The sequence below is a fragment of the Neolamprologus multifasciatus genome, chromosome 4 (genome assembly GCF_963576455.1).
Source record: "Neolamprologus multifasciatus chromosome 4, fNeoMul1.2, whole genome shotgun sequence".
Lineage (NCBI taxonomy): Eukaryota > Metazoa > Chordata > Actinopteri > Cichliformes > Cichlidae > Neolamprologus > Neolamprologus multifasciatus.
Window position 1 is genome coordinate 11822364 of NC_140442.1, and position 17542 is coordinate 11839905.

The 17542-nt window shown below is 39.4% G+C and overlaps 2 protein-coding genes across 8 annotated transcripts in view; both read right to left on the reverse strand.

Moving 5' to 3' along the window:
* The window catches only part of pbx4 (pre-B-cell leukemia transcription factor 4), a 27721-nt gene extending 17425 nt beyond the window's left edge, over positions 1 to 10296 (reverse strand). The window contains exons 1-3 of one of the 4 annotated variants that reach the window (XM_085157332.1): positions 9332 to 10296; positions 7136 to 7249; positions 5562 to 5635 (exon numbers count right to left, since the gene is read on the reverse strand). In XM_085157332.1, coding sequence (XP_085013458.1) covers positions 5562 to 5635; positions 7136 to 7249; positions 9332 to 9516 — 373 coding nt within the window. In that variant the 5' untranslated portion in view covers positions 9517 to 10296. The remainder of the gene's footprint in view (positions 1 to 5561; positions 5636 to 7135; positions 7250 to 9331) is intronic. The other 3 variants (XM_085157334.1, XM_085157333.1, XM_085157335.1) reach the window with 3 other exon arrangements.
* Positions 10297 to 11796: 1500 nt separating this feature from the next.
* Positions 11797 to 17452, reverse strand: dsn1 (DSN1 component of MIS12 kinetochore complex). Of its 4 annotated transcripts, none has more exons than XM_085157342.1 (11): positions 15506 to 17452; positions 15219 to 15255; positions 14866 to 15139; positions 14671 to 14744; positions 14312 to 14384; positions 14159 to 14224; positions 13971 to 14043; positions 13785 to 13856; positions 13528 to 13675; positions 13099 to 13186; positions 11797 to 12996 (listed from the first exon to the last, which is right to left on the reverse strand). In XM_085157342.1, exons 1-11 carry the CDS (start codon positions 15607 to 15609, stop codon positions 12914 to 12916), a joined length of 1092 nt encoding a protein of 363 aa, XP_085013468.1. In that variant the 5' UTR covers positions 15610 to 17452; the 3' UTR covers positions 11797 to 12913. The 4 variants fall into 4 exon arrangements, with proteins under 4 accessions (XP_085013468.1, XP_085013467.1, XP_085013471.1 ...); XM_085157341.1 differs by having other exon boundaries at positions 13785 to 13849; positions 13964 to 14043; XM_085157345.1 differs by having other exon boundaries at positions 13971 to 14027; positions 14146 to 14224.
* Positions 17453 to 17542: the final 90 nt, after the last annotated feature.

A 17542-nucleotide genomic window follows, 5' to 3' on the forward strand; every position in this document is an offset into this window, starting at 1 on the left:
AGGCAGCATCCCAATGCATATTGCTAATCTAGGGTGGAACGCATACCCCCTCCCTCTACCAGCCCTGATGTTTCTATTTCTCCTCTGCATTTATGACATGGTGTGAAATATACAAACATACTGTCTGGGACAGCAATGAGCACTGCTGCAGAGGGGTGGAAGGCACCCATCAATTGTAATTAATTGTTAATTAGTCAGGATTAGGAACTGGGCTCCGACACTCTCCCACCCCACCACCACCAAACTAGTGCAATCCAGCTGAGACCACATTTACATATCTTTAATTAAAGAGATGCCGGCTTCCTTTAAGAGCAAACCCTAAAAGAAAAGTAAGGCGCAGGCATGCTGAGAGGGAGGGCAGATGAGAGGTAGGAGACTTCCCTGTTAATGATCCTCAACAAACACTGATGGGTTACCTTGTTTGGCATAAAACTGATTCTGGGAACTAGCACGGCCTGTTACCAATATGTAAGTAATTACAAGTGTTTCGTTTCAGTAACAGTTCTACGGGTTATCTTGCTTCAAACAAAAACAAACTAAACATAGTAGTCTTAACAGCGAAGCATTTGGCGAAATGCTTGATCTCTGTTGTCCAATGGTCTCAACTTTTCCAATAAACCCACTGTTCTGGCCATAATGTGTAAAATTGTGTTATTAAAACAAAACAACAAAGCACACTCAACCCAGAAAAAAGGGGTACATCCACTAAAGAAAATTCTCATTTCCACCAAAGAGAAACCACTCCCATTGGTGACAACTCTGTCAGAAGGGCCTTCAGGGGGGAAAAAAAGAAAAGAAAAGAAAACATACACTGAGAAGTCCATTGGCCCGCACACCATTAGGCTTCTGCTGAAGGTTGGAGAGCTCTGACTTCCCAGTTAGAGTTAGGCTATGTGCGTGTGGGGTGGGGGTGTCTGTCAGGGCCAGGGGTCTGTGTGATATTAGCCGTCTGCCAATCTGGCTTGGGGAATGGACACCAAGTAATTACTCCTTCTCTTACTGCCTCATCAATCTCCCTGTATCGCTCCTGCACCCCCTCAACACACATCCTTATCTTTTTTCATCCTTTTCTGCAAATGAGCCAGGCAAAGAAAAAAAACAATTGAGTGGCAGGACAACACAAATCAAAGCAGATTCCTGAAAAGCCCATCTAATAGTCCTGTACTAATGCATAGTGAATGTAACTATGAAACAGACTTTTTAAAAGAGAAATCACTGATTTTTTTTTTTTTTGATCAAGTGAGAAAGAAGTTCACCTATTCTCTTTTCAGATTGCACAGATGATAGAACTGAAAATGTAAATTTGGTAGTTTCACCTACATTACATTTTAGTCACAATCAATTTCTTATCTTCTTAATGCTTTTGAGTTTAAAAGATTGCATGCTTCTCCTCGTAAAAAATAATGAAATGCTTCCCTCAGGTTTCTAACAATACATAAAATGTTATGGCTGTTCAAAAATGGGCTCTCTGAAAACTAATAATAATTAAGTCTCTTTAATGAGGCATGGTATTCACTAGACTTTGAAGAACTGTACTCAGTCTGTAGAATACAAACATATAAATCATTCATGTGGTTCTAAAAGGGATTTTCCTTTACAAAGGATGGGAATATTACCAACTTGATTACACCACTGTGTGACATTTTGTTGTTAGACTTTATGCATGGCCAGGTCCAAAACAAAAAGTTTTTAAAATTAAAGTTAGATTTCTCAAGTTTATAAGGTGTTTAGCCCGGTGGCAAATAAACGTGTAACAACTATGTGCGACATTTACTCGTGTCGTTTTAGTGTTTTTACAACAACAACAAACAGGTCGTAATTCACTTAATATGTCAGTGGGTCCATTTGGATTGTGAAATGACATTGTAATGTAAAGAAGTACCTTGAATAATGCAAATAAACTGAAGGTAATAATTTAATTAATGAACTCAATAAGGACTCTTGCCCGATGACTGACTGAGGCATCAGAATAGAAGTTACTACAACCTTGTAGTACAAAGACAATACGTGCTGCACTGGTGTGTCATTATAAGTTATAGGTAAAAGATAAGGCATGAACTACTTAGACATTTTATTAAATACCTTAAGAGCTCTGGAAACAACAACAACAATAATTATAAACATGGGCATGAGTTATAAAATGCCTGAAAATTAAGACTCTTCTATTCTAAAAACGGAGTGACTAAAAAGTTGGGTTTTTTTAAAATATGCAGGAAAATGGATTGGAAATGTGGCAGAGCCAAACACCAATTAACCGGTTCCCATAACGCATTGTTTGAATACTGGCACAACTGGGCACGTACCAGAGTAACCGGCTCAGGTTAAATGGTAAATGGTAAATGGCCTGTATTTATATAGGGCTTTACTAGTCCCTAAGGACCCCAAAGCGCTTTACATATCCAGTCATCCACCCATTCACACACACATTCACACACTGGTGATGGCAAGCTACATTGTAGCCACAGCCACCCTGGGGCGCACTGACAGAGGCGAGGCTGCCGGACACTGGCGCCACCGGGCCCTCTGACCACCACCAGTAGGCAACGGGTGAAGTGTCTTGCCCAAGGACACAACGACTGAGACTGTCGGAGCCGGGGCTCGAACCGGCAACCTTCCGATTACAAGGCGAACTCCCAACTCTTGAGCCACGATCGCCCCAGTGTTAGCATCACACTGGCTAATAAACTTGATGTTAAATCCTTTTTGTTGTTGCTGAAAGGATTGATGGCCCATAAGATTTGATAATAGATACTTGCATATGATTCACATCAATTAGGGGCAACAATTAGGGGCCAGCAATTTCAGTCTTAGCCAGGTAGGACTGTAGTTAGCTGCTTATAAATGGTGGCAAACTAACTCATGGCACTATGCCACAGAGTTGTTTATCAGACAGCTTATCAACAAGAGTGGCAAGTGTTGGAGTGTGAACTTGTCCAAGTGAGTGGGAGGAGGGAGAGGCTCATTATACCGCTGTGTTGTCTCCAAGCCTAAAAACTATACAGCTCAAATTTCACTTGAAACTCTATTTTTGTTTTCATTTAAAACATTTCCAAAAATAAACAACGTGAATGTTCATGCTTGAAAAACAGGGACTTGAGAAGGTTATCAAAACAGAGTGAGTGACAGATTCACTGTTGTCATGTGTAAAGCACAAGGAATGCATAAAAGTGAGGAGAAATGCCTGAAACATGCCCGAACTGAATTTAAAAAAAAAAAAGAAAAAGAAAAAAAAAACTTCTGAGAGTGAACTGCAGTAGCTTGTGAGAGATTTTGGCATAAGCTGTCCCATTGCACCAAGAGCTATTTTTACAGCAAATACCCATGAGAGCAAGGGGGAACAGAACTGAGTTGAAGCAAAGCCACTGGTTCTCAACTTTGATAATTTCTAGTCTCTTTCCAAGTGCTTTAATTTCTTTTTTTTTAAGTGTATCTTTAAAAAAGTATTAACAAGAATCAAATTTCACACAGACGGAGGTCATGTTTAATGTGAGAGCTCAGGACAACGCATGCACTGTTGAAAATGAGGGGTGTTTTGGGGTGGTGGCAGTGGGAGGGTGGGGGATCCTGGCATTTGCGCAGAACATTTCCTTTACAATGAAAACAATCTAACCAACTGCAGCACTCAAAGGAATTCACCTCCCATCCCCCATGCCCCACCTCCCCTCCTCCACCACCACCATTACATTACCATATCAAAGCCCCGAGTTCAGAGCAAGTCTTCTCTTTCAAGAATGGGAGCGAGGCAGAGAGCGGGAGGGGGAGAGGACAAGACCGAGGCAGTAGGAGTAGACCCAAGACTGAGTTCGCTTTTATCCCTCTTTGGTGTGCGAGTATATGTGCAAGGGAGACAGAGTGTGTATGCGGGTGTGCCAGCTCAAGTCTATGTTTGTTAGCAAGAAAACACTGTAGAAAAATCAGTGGAGATACTAAAGGACTACTGACTGAGTCTTTCACAAGCTGCAATGAAGAGAAGTCAATTCACATTCCAGAGGCAGACAATGGGGCCTACAGGGGGTCTGAGTAGCAGTGAAATGCCAAAGCAGGTACACAGTGCAGTTAGGAGGGCACTTTGTGGCAGATGGCCAGCAGAGTACAGGCAAAGCCACAGATCTCTATATCTCTTTGCTGCCATATTCACTGCAAGCATTAATCTATTGTTAACCTACCCTTATTCCTTGGTCTGTTTTTCTGCTCAGTTTACTGTACAAGTACTCACAGACCCTCTCTGTAGTTTGCAGGGAGACTAAATGTGAAAATCAAAGTGAATGGCATTAGGGTAAATAAGACCACTGGTTGCCTGGGAAACAGTGTACCCTGCCCCACTCACTCAAGCCTAGCCTTTACTTTTCTCCAATCACTGGAGAGCAATAATACATTATTGACAGAGGGCCACAACAGGCAGCAGTGCAGCATTTTCAAATTGTATTTGAACAACAGAGGCTTACAGTTAAAAGATACACAAAGACAGAGACAGAGAGAAAAGCATGCAGAACACACGAAGGGAGAGAAACTGACAGAGAGAGTCAGGGGGAGAAGATTCGAAAACCCACACCATTCAAACTAACATAACCATCAATCTGCCATCCATCCCTGGCCTCCTCCTTTGAACGACACTAAAATCTGTCAGATAGCTGACTGGAATAGCTAACAAGATGAGAATAAGCAGCGTGTTTACTTTGAATACACATATACGTAGGTAATAATTTGCATCAGATTATGTGTATTTTAAAGTCAGCATTATTTGTTAAGATGGTGTCACAGTAGTAGCTTTTTAATGTTGTGTTTGGGTAAGGGTACTGCATTTATATGCATAGCAATTTATTCCAAATATACAATTACCCTACACTGTGTGGTGTAGCAGTTTTTATATAGTGGTGTAGAGAAGAAAATCTTTGTACTGAAACGGCATAACAATTTGACTGTAAAGCAATAACCCCTGTGAAGTTTTTCATATCTGCCAGCTTCTGAACAGCTGTGCATAAGCTTTCTATCTGGAACAGGTTTGATTATTTAAACGCAATATAGTGGTTTGTACTAGTAGTAGTTGTAGGTGTTTTCCATGTCTTAATATAAAAAACATTGTTGACATCAAATCAACTGAGACCATTTTTTTTGTCCCAAATGTTTATCATCTGGGAACTTACCAAAATGTAAAACTGTGACTGTGTTGCCACAGGTGAAACGTGGTAACCAAGTTACAGTCCAATAAGTAAGATAACAGTTGTTAGCATGTTCTGCAAAAGGTTCTGCAGGACTCAAGTTTCAAAGGCACTAATCCACTAAGAATAGTTTCAGCTGGTCAGAGCAAAGTCTGGACGGTAGCCAAAAATAGGTTGAAGAAACTGTAAATACAAGGCTGGAACATACAACACTAAAGCACACATAACACACACACAATGTGTGTTTAATACCTGACAATAAATACTATCAATACAGTTGTGTGTGGCACCATTATAACGATAACTTGGTGCTCGGGAATCTGGAAAAGATGCACTATATCTCAACACTGCTACAATTTGTGCAGAGTGGAGAACACAGTAAGGAGTGAAGTAGAAACTTACCCGTCTTCTCTTTGATCTCACAGAGAACACTGAAGAGGGCTGGCTTCATTCTGTGACAGTTCAGGGCATGCTTCCTGTAAAAGAGAAGAGGGAATAAGAGGGGGAGAGAGCGAGGAGGATTACAATAAACAGACCTCCATCTCAAGTCATTCCATGTCCTCCTCTATAAAACAGGTAGAGGAGCTGTATGTATTATGAATAGAGCATTTCAAGAATGCCATGCAACTCAGCAGGACAGAGTCATATTGTTTAAAGGTATTTTCAGTAGCCAAATGCATTTGTCGGTGCAAAAAACATTCCTGATGCATCAATCCGAACTAGCAAGAGTAATGTTGTCATTTGAATGCTTTGCACTATGGGGCAGGTAATGATGCCAAACCTCAAGGTCATCATTACTGAGCACCAGATTTCAGAGTTAATACGCACTAATCTAATTTCTTCCTCTTAGAGAAATACTTGTTCCATGATAGTAGACAGTGAGTTGATAGAGATGACTAGGATTAAAATGCAATTTTAATTTAATCAGAGGCATTCTCTTTATTGCCAGACAGGCTAACGGCAATTAAATGAGATAAGGCAAAACTTCTACACTTCAATGTAATCAAATAATCACAACACCTCAGCAACAGAATTTCCTGCCAAAAAACATCCATGCACCCACACACACACCCATACAGCTCATTAAAAACTGCAAGGATGGAGAAAAGCCCTGATCCTACTACGACCCTAAATGACTTTACACCATTGTTTCATATCTAAACTCTTTTACTGGCAGTGTACAATTAGTGTACAGAAAGAGTGAGTCTGTTAGTTGCTGAGCGAATATGGAGCTATAGTTCAAAAGTTTGTATTCTTTTCCCCATGCATCTGTAATTAACAAAAACATGTTAATTACAGTAAGCATGCAATAGACTACTGTGCCCTGTTAATCAAGTTGAGATGGTCATGGAGGTGTTCTTAATGCCCCCCTCAGTGCTCTTGCAATATTTAATTATCTTGGAATAATGGCTGTAAATTTGTGCACCCTGTGTATTTTTAAAGATTTGACCTATAAATTAATACATCCATTTGGATGTGTTCAATGGGGAGTTCCACAAATCACCACAGTTACCATTTATAGTAAAAATGGGTTTAAATAGCAACAATGCTGATATGCAATTACATGAGCAATATACAGTTAATTTAGGTGATAAACAGCAAAGTCAACATGAAGTCTGTTAATAATGAGAATGAATTATGATCCTCCTTATAATAAAGAAATAAAGCATTTCTTTCCATACAACATCACTGATGACACATTCAAAACAACCACATATGAATATGATTTGGCTACACCTGACCTCAACACCAATTCCAGTTGTGAATCTTCACTGCAGTATTAATGAGGGGACTAGAAAATAGTGCACCCACTGTGCAAGCTGTTATATGTGTAAGGTATGTGTCTAGCACTAAATGTGTAATTTTATCCACCAATTCAGTCACTGCTGGATTTGAGTTGGGGGGAGGGCTGCCTTCAGCATGGTGGGTATGAGCACGAGGGGGAGAAGGGGGTGCTCATGCGGTCCTGTACTGACCTGTGCTGGAAGTTGAGTGGCAGGCCACCCCCTGCCATGCCCCCCCCTGCTCTCCCTCCCTCTGTGGGGTCGTCTGATCCACCCCAATGCGCCGGCGATTCCTCTGGCCAGTATCTGAACATATGGCGACAGGGTGAGAGGATGAGGGTGGATGGTGCGCAGGAAGTGTACTCTGCAACACCGAGTTCTTGCACTGCCCTGGCCACTCCCCATCCCAACACACTGCCACCCTGCATGACAGGGACGTCATGATCACATGCGAGCCCCCTCAGTAATTAGTGGATCATAACTGAAGGAATGATAGATGTGTGGGTGGCAAACTTTTTCAAAGTTAAGAATTATGTTGATAACAGCCATGGCATCTGCTTTGTATTAACAAATCTATGTGTATCAACATGGTCTGTGTTAGCCTGAATCTGATTATGTTTTAGTCTGTTACGTGAGATGTAAAATAGAAAACAGCCAAACAAATACAGACTAACTGCAAGCAAGACTGTCAGTTAATGTTGAGCATGTTCTGAAGGTGTTTTATCCTCAGAAACGCCAGACTGTTATTAGCAGGAGTTTAGATCAATACAAGCACACAGGCAGGGACACCTCTGGCACTTCCGCAAGCAGCCACACCTTTAATTTATTTTTCAGAAAACCCTGTTAACACCTCAAAATAATTGTGTTACATGATTTCCAACAATATATTTGGCCTTTTAAATACAAATACTCATTATAGACATTATCTTACAGAGAATGACTCAACCTTTTTAAAATTTCAACAAAAATTCTAAGTTGAAGAAACAAAGTAGGAAGGGAAAAAAATGAAACCTTAAAAAGGAAAAACGAATGTAAAAATGTTTGAATTAATGAAGTGAAGCCCAATTAAGTCTTCAAACTTTTAGTGAAGAAAGGTAATATCCCAATGATCATAGGCTGCCAGTACAGCATCATCCCTCCCCCTCACCACCATCTCATTAATAGAAACTCGATTTGTGGACAGCTGCACTCGCGTACACATTATAGGAGAATTGATTGCACCCAGCACACAATGAAAAGGATGAACACCAGGGAGGGAGGGAGTGAAAGAGGAGTGAATTAATTAAGAGAACCAGGTGGTCAAATGTTGGGTGGAAAATCACTAGCTAATGACACATCACACTGTGGCCACAGTGTTGCAGTGGACGATTGCCTATTGTTGAAATACTGACGCTTCTTTTGAAACTGACCTTGTGCTCCTCAAGCCACATGGCAAATGAGTGTGGGTCAGTCACTCAGTGCAACGCACCATTTCTATAGGAATCATGCTTAAAAAGATACCTCTAACACAAACATCATTTGATGCATCATTTCAATGAGTAATTGCTGTCACAGACGGCACTTGGCTAGTCTGTAAAATTGACTAATCCTTTACCTTAATTTATCCACTCATTTGCACTTCAATACCCAATTTTACTGACACTAATTTGATGTAAACAACATTTCAGATACATACTGATAATTATTCTAATCTAATTTAGAATAGTAATGTTTAAAATGCACAAAAGATTTGGCATCATAACCAGAAGACATAATTACACTTAACTATGGCAACTTGCAAAAAATCCACCATCTTAAAAAGCATTTTTACTTTTGATAATTCTGCGCCATCGATTCATAAATTTTCCTAAGATGCAGTGGGCAGAGGGTTTTTATATATAAACATATAAAGTTATTACAAAGTATATTTCAAGTTATTTTAAAAAAAATTTTCCATACAACGAAAGTACAGGTAAGGCTGCACCAAAGTGTCTATGTGTGCGTTTTAAACGGCAACGACTGACCCAGAAATGGGGTAGTTCTTAAATCTGATACTTCATTGATTACCTAGTTAAGATTAACGATAGCCCCCTAACGTTATTTTAACCATATGGGCATGTATACAAACTACAGTTTGAAAAAACAAAACAAAAAAGCCAATCTGAAGTAACAAAGAGCTTCTAACAAACTACAACACTGTAATGAGACTATTCGAGAGATATTCTAAATGTACTTTAACGTTACTGCTTTAGCTGCAAAATACACTGTAACGTGAAGTTGCATTAATGTTGCAATTACGCATTACCTTACGTAAATGTTTCACACAAACAAATGAACCTAAAAACGAAGACATACAACTCACTTTAGCTTAGCTATCATGTGTGGAAAATGGCTCTTCGGTTGTCTTACCTGGCCTGTGCTTCGTCCAGGCTTTCGTCAGTGATGGCCATTATTTGCTGTAGGATATCCCCTATGTCTTGTTGAGGCTGACCGAGGGACTGTTGTTTTCTGACCGAGTCTGGGTCACCAACATCGGCTTGTGCTAGTCCACCTAGTCCGGTGAGACCCGTCATCATCCTGGTCTGGTCATCCATACTTTCAAAGGAAACTCGCCGTTTTCCTCCGTCGAAGAATACACACAAATAGCTAGCCTATTAGCTAGCCAGCAAAGTATTTTCTACGACAAATCATACAACACCGCTTACGGTACCGACAGTGACGATCAGCAAATAATTGGGGGCTGTTGTCATAAAACAGACTATACAAATACGCTTTACATTCGTTTGTCTTTTCCCCCCTCCAGTCAATAAACGCGGCCAGGCTAAAGTTAGCTAACCACCGACTGAAAAGCAGCTAGGTTAGTAGCTGTAGCCCAGCAGAAAAGCAGCAGCAGGGACACACATGCACAGACTGTGTGAGCTTGCCAACAGCGTCTCGCACATTGTCGGAAAAAATGTAAAGCGAAAAAATAAAAGCACGGACGGACACGCGGGTATTAAAAATAAAATCCACCAATTCAAGAAAAAACAAAACGGGATTAATAGAGTTTCAGATCATGTAGCTCCAATCCGAAATCTCCTATCAAAACAGACTACGGTTTGCCATTGTTGTTGATGTCGCGCGAGTACGTGGGATGTTCTTATCTGCGCGAGTGGTGTGAGTCGCCTTGACCATTAAACTCATAGCACCACAGAGTGCGAGCTAGCGGGTGGGTCCATTAGCAGCCCATATAGTACAACAGGAACGAAAGCTAATGATATAGATAACCTCACTACACTGCCACATTACATTTAAAGCACATGCTTCCAGATACTAGAACTGGATTATTCCTTCAGGTGACCAAGCTCATCTCGTGCACGACCTTTACAAATTGATAGCCCCTTACGTCACCAGAACTGCTTGTTCTATTGTAATTGGTTGCTTTTTGTCTCCCTCACTGATATCGGGTAAAATCACGCACATTTAAATGTCAGGGATGGCGTATTGATGTATATATATATATATATATATATAAAACAAACACTGTAAATAAAACAAATAAATAAGGTGTTACCGCCTCAGTGACTGTGCCATGTTATATTTGTTGGACCAAGTGCAAAGTATGCTGGTGCATGCTACTAAAAAGGCACAGTCTATTCTTGCCCATGAGTAAGTGAAGTATATTAAAGGAATGATTTGTTCCTCGTGTGTGGTGTCACACACTGTATTAAGGCGTACCTAAAAGTCAATTAACTTTATGTACGCATATATATGCCAATTTCACTTGCAATATTAAATCCCAAAGCAGAACAGCCCAGGCTTAAAATATCGCCTGTCCCGAACCCCCTATGAATGAAACAACCCATCAGTTTTCAGTATGAAAATGTTGACAGCAGATTGAAAACAAGTGTCCTTGTTTTTTGCAAACTGGGCAATTCTGCTGTAGTTTATCACTCAGATCAGAGAGACAGCTTTCCAAGACGAATGGCTGACTGAATGGATGTGGAGGAGAGTTGCACCCAGCCTTGCTATACTGAGAAGAGATGATGGGTGTACATGAGGGAGTATAGAGCAAACTGGCAGTGGTTTATGCTGACTCTCCAACCATCCATCTACTACAATCTGTAGCTAATCAATCTAAAGTTAGAGACAACAAGAATAGAATATACAGTAAACCTACACAGTAATTGGTCTTTGCATGTGCAGGCGGTACAAGTCGTGGTTCAGGTGTTATACACAGTGGCTGTACACAGTGCAGTTCTTACAAAGTTGTATTTTTCTTTTTGATACAACCACACCTCCAACCATATAAACATTTGGGTTTAAACTACATAACAAATATAAAACGGGTCAATTAACTTTTTTTTTGTCGCTTCTAATAATAGTCTAAGAACAAGAAGGAAACCTGTAGAAGAAGACACTCTAAAGTACCTATTATTTAAATAGACATTGCACCAAAATCAAACGCTTCTAACATGCCAGTTATTGAAGTTTCTTTTGTATGTTTGTTTTTAAAGCAGCAGTGTATCATACAATTTTAAGTAACTGGCCCCTAAAGTCATTTTCCGTCACTGTCAAGAGACCTCCCTTGACAGTAAAAAGGTTGTCATTGGCTCTGTAAACTTTGGTTGTTTTATTGTTGGTGATTCGTTTAAGGATCATTTCTGTGAAACTTCTATTCATTTGGATGCTAAAGCTGCCCTCCTCTCACCCCACAAGCATCAAGCCTCATTTTCATCTAAATAAGAATCGATCTCTCCTGCTGTGCACCGTCCTCCCTTACTCACAGCTCTCACGGTCACAACCCCACTTGTCTTCTCTTTGCTTGTTCCTATGCTAGAGAGCACAGGGACAAGCATCACTCTCCTGAATACATTTAGATGGAAAATTCACCATACTCCATGTTTGAGATCACAACTGCAAAGCAGAGGAAGTAATTTACTCTTATTTAATGCTGGCAAAAGGGCGGCGGGGGGATTTCTTGCTGTAGTCATCAGAGAAGCAAATTAAGCATGAACATTAATGAGTAAATGAGTCCAAGACATCGGAGAGACAGCGAACAAAGCTTTGACTGACTGGTACAATGTCAAAGCTTCGTTCTGCATCAGTGACCAAGCCAAACGCAAGAGATGGGGGTGAGTCACTGTGGGGGAGGGGCCTCCTCCTGAATGGTCAGGGGACACTGATGAAGTGAAATAGATGCGGCACCGAAAGGAGAGCAAATGTGACTGAGGATGAGCATATGAACCCTGAATAATCCCAAATGAAAATCCACCTGTATTCAATCGCTTGCGGTTTTCCAGTAGTACAAGTCAATTCAAGCTGCTAATGTATTTCATTTCTGCATAGTTTACTGACATCATTTATACAATACTGACCATGTGTACTTACCAAATTCTTTCGGTTATCATTGGTGAGAATAATTATAGTATATAGTAATAGTCAAACCACTTCAAAAGCTGTCACATCAAATGCACGCCATTACTTTTCACTCAATAAATACAATATTAGTTTTTGACTTTGATACAAATCACCTCAGACAGGCCATCAGCTCCTGGATGTGTGGATTTCTTGCAGTTTTTTTTTTAAATTGATGAACAAGCAGTAACCTTTATTTTGCAGGATTGTGACAATCTTTCACAAACAACTTTTTAATATCTGCCAGTCTTAGCAGTCACCGGTTTTTACAGGTGAGAACGTACTTAATTAAACCTTGACGGGAAAAACCGCGCTGGCGATTTACCAAGCTTATCACAACTTTATATAGCCAGCTACTGCCATCTGCTGGTCAAGCACAAGCATTACCTGAACAACGCCCATCACCATTTCTACTTCTGACTGAAACAGCCTTATTTGACTTAGAAAACATTAGAGTTGACTTTGTCATGAAACAAGACATCAAATCAAGAAAATCACATACTGGTCAAATTAACAGAGACACATACAAGCATAATATATAAGCCAAACAAAGCCATAGTCCACCAGAAGCCAGACTGCTAATGATTTCCTTCCTTATGAAGTTGCAGAGGATAAAGGTGTTGTCATAAGATTCCTGAGCACGTCAGATGACAGATCCTGAAATCCAGCCTTTGCCGCTAGTAGAAAAAGAAATCATATTGGTCAGTCAGTTCATTAAACCCTTGTTGAATATGCCTAAACAGTTGCATGCTAAAAAAAAATAATGACAAAACTATTACCCAGCCGGCCACTAGTTTCTTTCACCAATAACTGAGAGTGTGTTTTGATAGACAGAAGCTCTCTAACCATCTTACATTGTGTGTCCATCTACAGGCAAAGAAGAAGAAGAAAGAAAAAAACAAAACCTCATTGCATAGCATTTGCAAAACAGATGAATATAGTTCTGAAGTTAAGGGGTTTTTATTTGATTTGATCCTCTTCCTATTTGACTGTTCATGTATATGCTCTTAAAATTATGCCAGGGATAAATCACAAATAATCACACTAAAATATAAGCAGCAATAAGAGTTAAAGTTTGTAACTTAGAAGTTAAGTGCCCAAAAGCTAGCACATGTACTCTGGTTAATCAAAGATGTGTAGCTCACATTGCTTTCAAGTTTTCTAGTGATGATGATTTAAAATTAAAAAAAAAAAAAAATCCAACATACAATAATGGACATGGTGTGAAGTAGGGGTTGTTGTTTACACAGGACAGCCTGGTAGTCAGGTTTACTCTGTATGAAAAGGTGCTGTGAGGACTGGGCCACTGATGTAGACTCTAGCGATACACCCGTCTCCTGGCCATTCTCCACCTTCCTGAAATTAATAAAGGAGCAGATTACCAAGAAAGTTTTGAGAAGACAATAATGGCACATTAATGGAGTCAGTGATATAGTAATTCTTCAATAAGAACAAATATATTCACATTTCCAGTTCCTTTGCTTTGTTTCTGTGTTTGTTCAGCAGTGTCTCCCAAGATTCACTTTCAGCCTGAAGCCTAAAACACAAGAGTTAGTTGAAAAAATTTATGTTGCTTTAATGAATACCATGTGGCTGACTGGTAATTTCTTTAAATGGATATAAGGGCATAAAGTTAATAAGAACAACATGCCTGTTAATGGCTCTTTGGTATTTTTCCATGGCTTTTTGCACTGCGGGGTTACTAGATCTAAAAGCAAACGTAGGTAAAAACAAACAAACACTAGAAAATAATCAGTAAGTCTGGAAGAAAGAAAAAAACTATAATCCATGTGAATTACTGGATACATAAATTACAACTACAATACCTGGCTGCACTAGGTTGTTGATGTGTTTCATTATGTATGCTATCTGCCAGGCAACCCCACTCTTTCTGGATGTGCTCAACTATGCAAAGAAAGGCCAGGAAAATAAACAGAATATTTCTGTATCATACAATAAAGAGCATCAAATCCAATGTAAATGAACACCAACCTTGTTTTTGAAAAGTCTCCAATGAGGCATTTGGCACTGACTGAAGCTGATTTTGAGTTCTTCCTATTGCCAACTAGGGATAAAACAGATGATTAGGTGGATCACCTTGAGGAATCTTGGCAATTCACTACATGTGCTCCACTAAAGTAATGCAACCAAGATCTTCCCAGTTAACTGTGATTGTAGCTGAATGATTTTACACAAATGGGTTTATTTCTCCATTTATTCAGTCAATTTTCTAAATGTGCGGTACGTTTAAAACCACACACACAAGCTTTTGCAGTGAGATGAACAGTATGACATTGCCCCTAGTTATTTAAATTTTCAGTTTGTTATAGCTAATGTTCTTAAGATCATACCTTCATTGAAGCCTCCATTAATTTCACGATCCTCTCATGGTGTGATAAGGATGTACTTATGTTTCCACACAAAGCTGTCGTAAACACATAGATAAATGTTTATATTGCAGGGGAAAAAATGAAGATGAAGAAGAAGAAAAAAAAACCCCACTCCATGACCATACTTTACAATGGGCATAAAGCCTCACATCTCACCCTGATATGGATTGGGAAGGGCAGGGAGAGATCTTCGGCTTATAGTAGACCTCCTCCAGGATTTCCTGTGTGCAGTGGGGCTCACAGAGGAACCTGTATGCTCATCACTATTTTCTGGCTGAACCTCTTGGACGTCTATGTCTGGTTGCCCTTTTGCTACATCTGGCGTCTCTGTTGTGGGTGATATCATGTCGGTACGGGGAGACTTGGGTGGGGGAGATGTACCGGGACTTGTGGGAGAGCATCTTTTCGAAGACTGTTTCCCTGGGTTGGCCTTGGTAAACATAGATTTAAAAACATTATATTTAGCACGAGTGACGTTGTTAGCTTAAATGTAAGTTAAAATGCCTTACCTCACTCTGGCTGTCAGCTAAGGCGACACTTCTGCAACTGTAAGAATATTTTGCGAATTTAAAAGACAACGACACATATGCAAAAATATTAATAATATACATTTGGATAAAAAACATTACTATTACGTATCGCTGAAAACTTTACTTTGCTAAGCAACGGCAAACTACAGTGATTTTCGTTCAACAAACCTCTGTCAGCCATAAGCCTTTAAGAAAAAATACTTAATTCATCAACTCCTGTTTATAATAAACTGCTTGCGTTTGCTTTTATAAAGCAAGATACGTACCCGTCTTGACCAACTTCCAAATCCTTTTCCGCCATTTTTCTTTCAAATAGTTGTTCACCCAGCGCGCCCAAAAGACCACACCCCTCCAGGGAACTAAGCAGCATGGGAAATGTAGTTTGGCATTAACATACACAAACGAGATCGCGGCCAATGCCCTCGAAGCATTTAAACATAGTTGACAAAGCAGTCCACTTTTATTTTCAGTGTAGTTACAGACATTGACTTTTGAATAGAGATATGATGGTTTTCGGGAAAAGTGTTTAACTTTGTAAGGTTATTAGGAGCCGTGTGGTGCACGGGATGTGCAAAGGCTGTGTGTAGAACACAAGACACAGGACATGTAGTTTGCATATTCCCGAAGAGATGTGTCACTTTTTCTTTCTTTTTTATTTTTTACATATTGAATATCACAGTGAAGTAAAATATGTGGCTCCACAATATGCCTATAATGTAATGACATGTAGAAATTGAGGATACAAGTTCTGACCCCTCCTTGGATCAAGCTCGACCTACTGGGGTTGCCCAATGTAAATGATCAGCTCCATAGTCTTTTTTGTAAAACCTGGTTGAATTTCTTTTGGATTATCTGATGATTTTCTGGTGTTTTGTGACCTCTGAATTTTAGGCCTTTATGGTATTTCCTGACTGCTGGCAATTTTAGTTTTAAGTTAAACCCTTGTTATTTGTCAAAAGCACTCTGTAGTACATTTAATTTTGTTATGTAATAACTATGGATAACAATCAGCTCTTGCTGGGACATTTACGCCAAAAATTCTCCTATGTCAGAAGCCACCTACTTAAATTGGAGTATAAGTGATTAATATTGCAACCACCTCTCTTGCACAGATCTTGTCATTCATGTGCTCCCTTTGTCGAATCATGCACAAAGACTTACCGAAGCTTTTTAGCGGACCACTAACCTATGATGATACATTGCATGTCACTTTTAGATTTTCCTGTTAAGGTTTCAGTTTCCATGCTTGCTCTTTTCATTGCAATTAATTTTTACCATAATGGATCCAGCATTCCCCTACTGGTCATTCAAATCTGTATATTCACATCCTAGTAATCTTTCTAAAAATTGATCTCTATCTCTATCATAGTGTCAAAATTAGAGAGTTGTAGTGAAAGCATTTTTTTCTCTTCATTTGTTTACAGCAGAGTTTAAGGTTCACTGGCCCCTGCTTGGAATGTGTTCACAGCTGCCAAGTCACCTTCATGTCAAGTGTACATATGTATCAAAAATATATAAAATTGTATGCACCATCCATATACAAAACAGTGTGAAATGTTAAAAATTCAAGTGATAATCAAGTTCAACCATTTCAAAAGATTTTTTTCACTTTTTTTAAAATGACCTTTTCAAAAAATAGTGGAACTATTTGTTACATTTCAAAGGGCTAAAATGTTTCCCCAATCAGCAAGTTTAAGAAACATAAATACAGTTATTTAGGACTTAATATACATGTTAACTGTGAAACTTTGACAATGAGGAAAATTACCACCAACTGTGTTTAAATCTGTCACTCCATCTGTCTTTTCATTAGTAAGGCAGAAAATTAGCCCTGGCAGCTAATGAAAAGCTAAAGCCAACTTCTCAGAAAATTATTGAAACCTTTCCCATTGTCTATTCTTGACACTGTCTGAGTATATAAGCACATTTTAGATTTTATGGCCCAGTAAAGGTAAAAAGTAATTGGTACACTTCTTGATCCACACTGAAATCCAAATTCTCCCTAATCTTTTTGAGAATGGTGGTTTGTTTAAGATGCTTTACTTTGCTCAAAGATTATATACGGTGTGCTTCTATGACCGACATGTTTGTTAGATCAGTCAGCAAGTAAACAAAGAGTTCATGAGCTCTCAGGCATCTCTGATAACCTGAAGCTAGGTGAAATGGCACATTTGTTTTGGCCAGTGTCACAAGTCCCATGAGATAAACGCTTTCAATAATAACCTTCTTTGTACATTTACATTGTACTACAAGTCCCTGACCACGCTTTACTTACCTATCTTAAGGAACAGGGTTTTTCATGA

What these genes read in the sequence shown, in the direction of transcription:
- dsn1 (XM_085157342.1), bottom strand. Translation starts at nt 15,609, where the DNA reads ATGCTGCTTAGTTCCCTGGAGGGGTGTGGTCTTTTGGGCGCGCTGGGT. An exon ending in TTGGAAGTTGGTCAAGACGG is followed by an intron (nt 15,256 to 15,505) that starts GTACGTATCTTG and finishes ATATTCTTACAG; the next exon opens with TTGCAGAAGTGTCGCCTTAG. An exon ending in CCTTCCCAATCCATATCAGG is followed by an intron (nt 14,745 to 14,865) that starts GTGAGATGTGAG and finishes TGTTTACGACAG; the next exon opens with CTTTGTGTGGAAACATAAGT.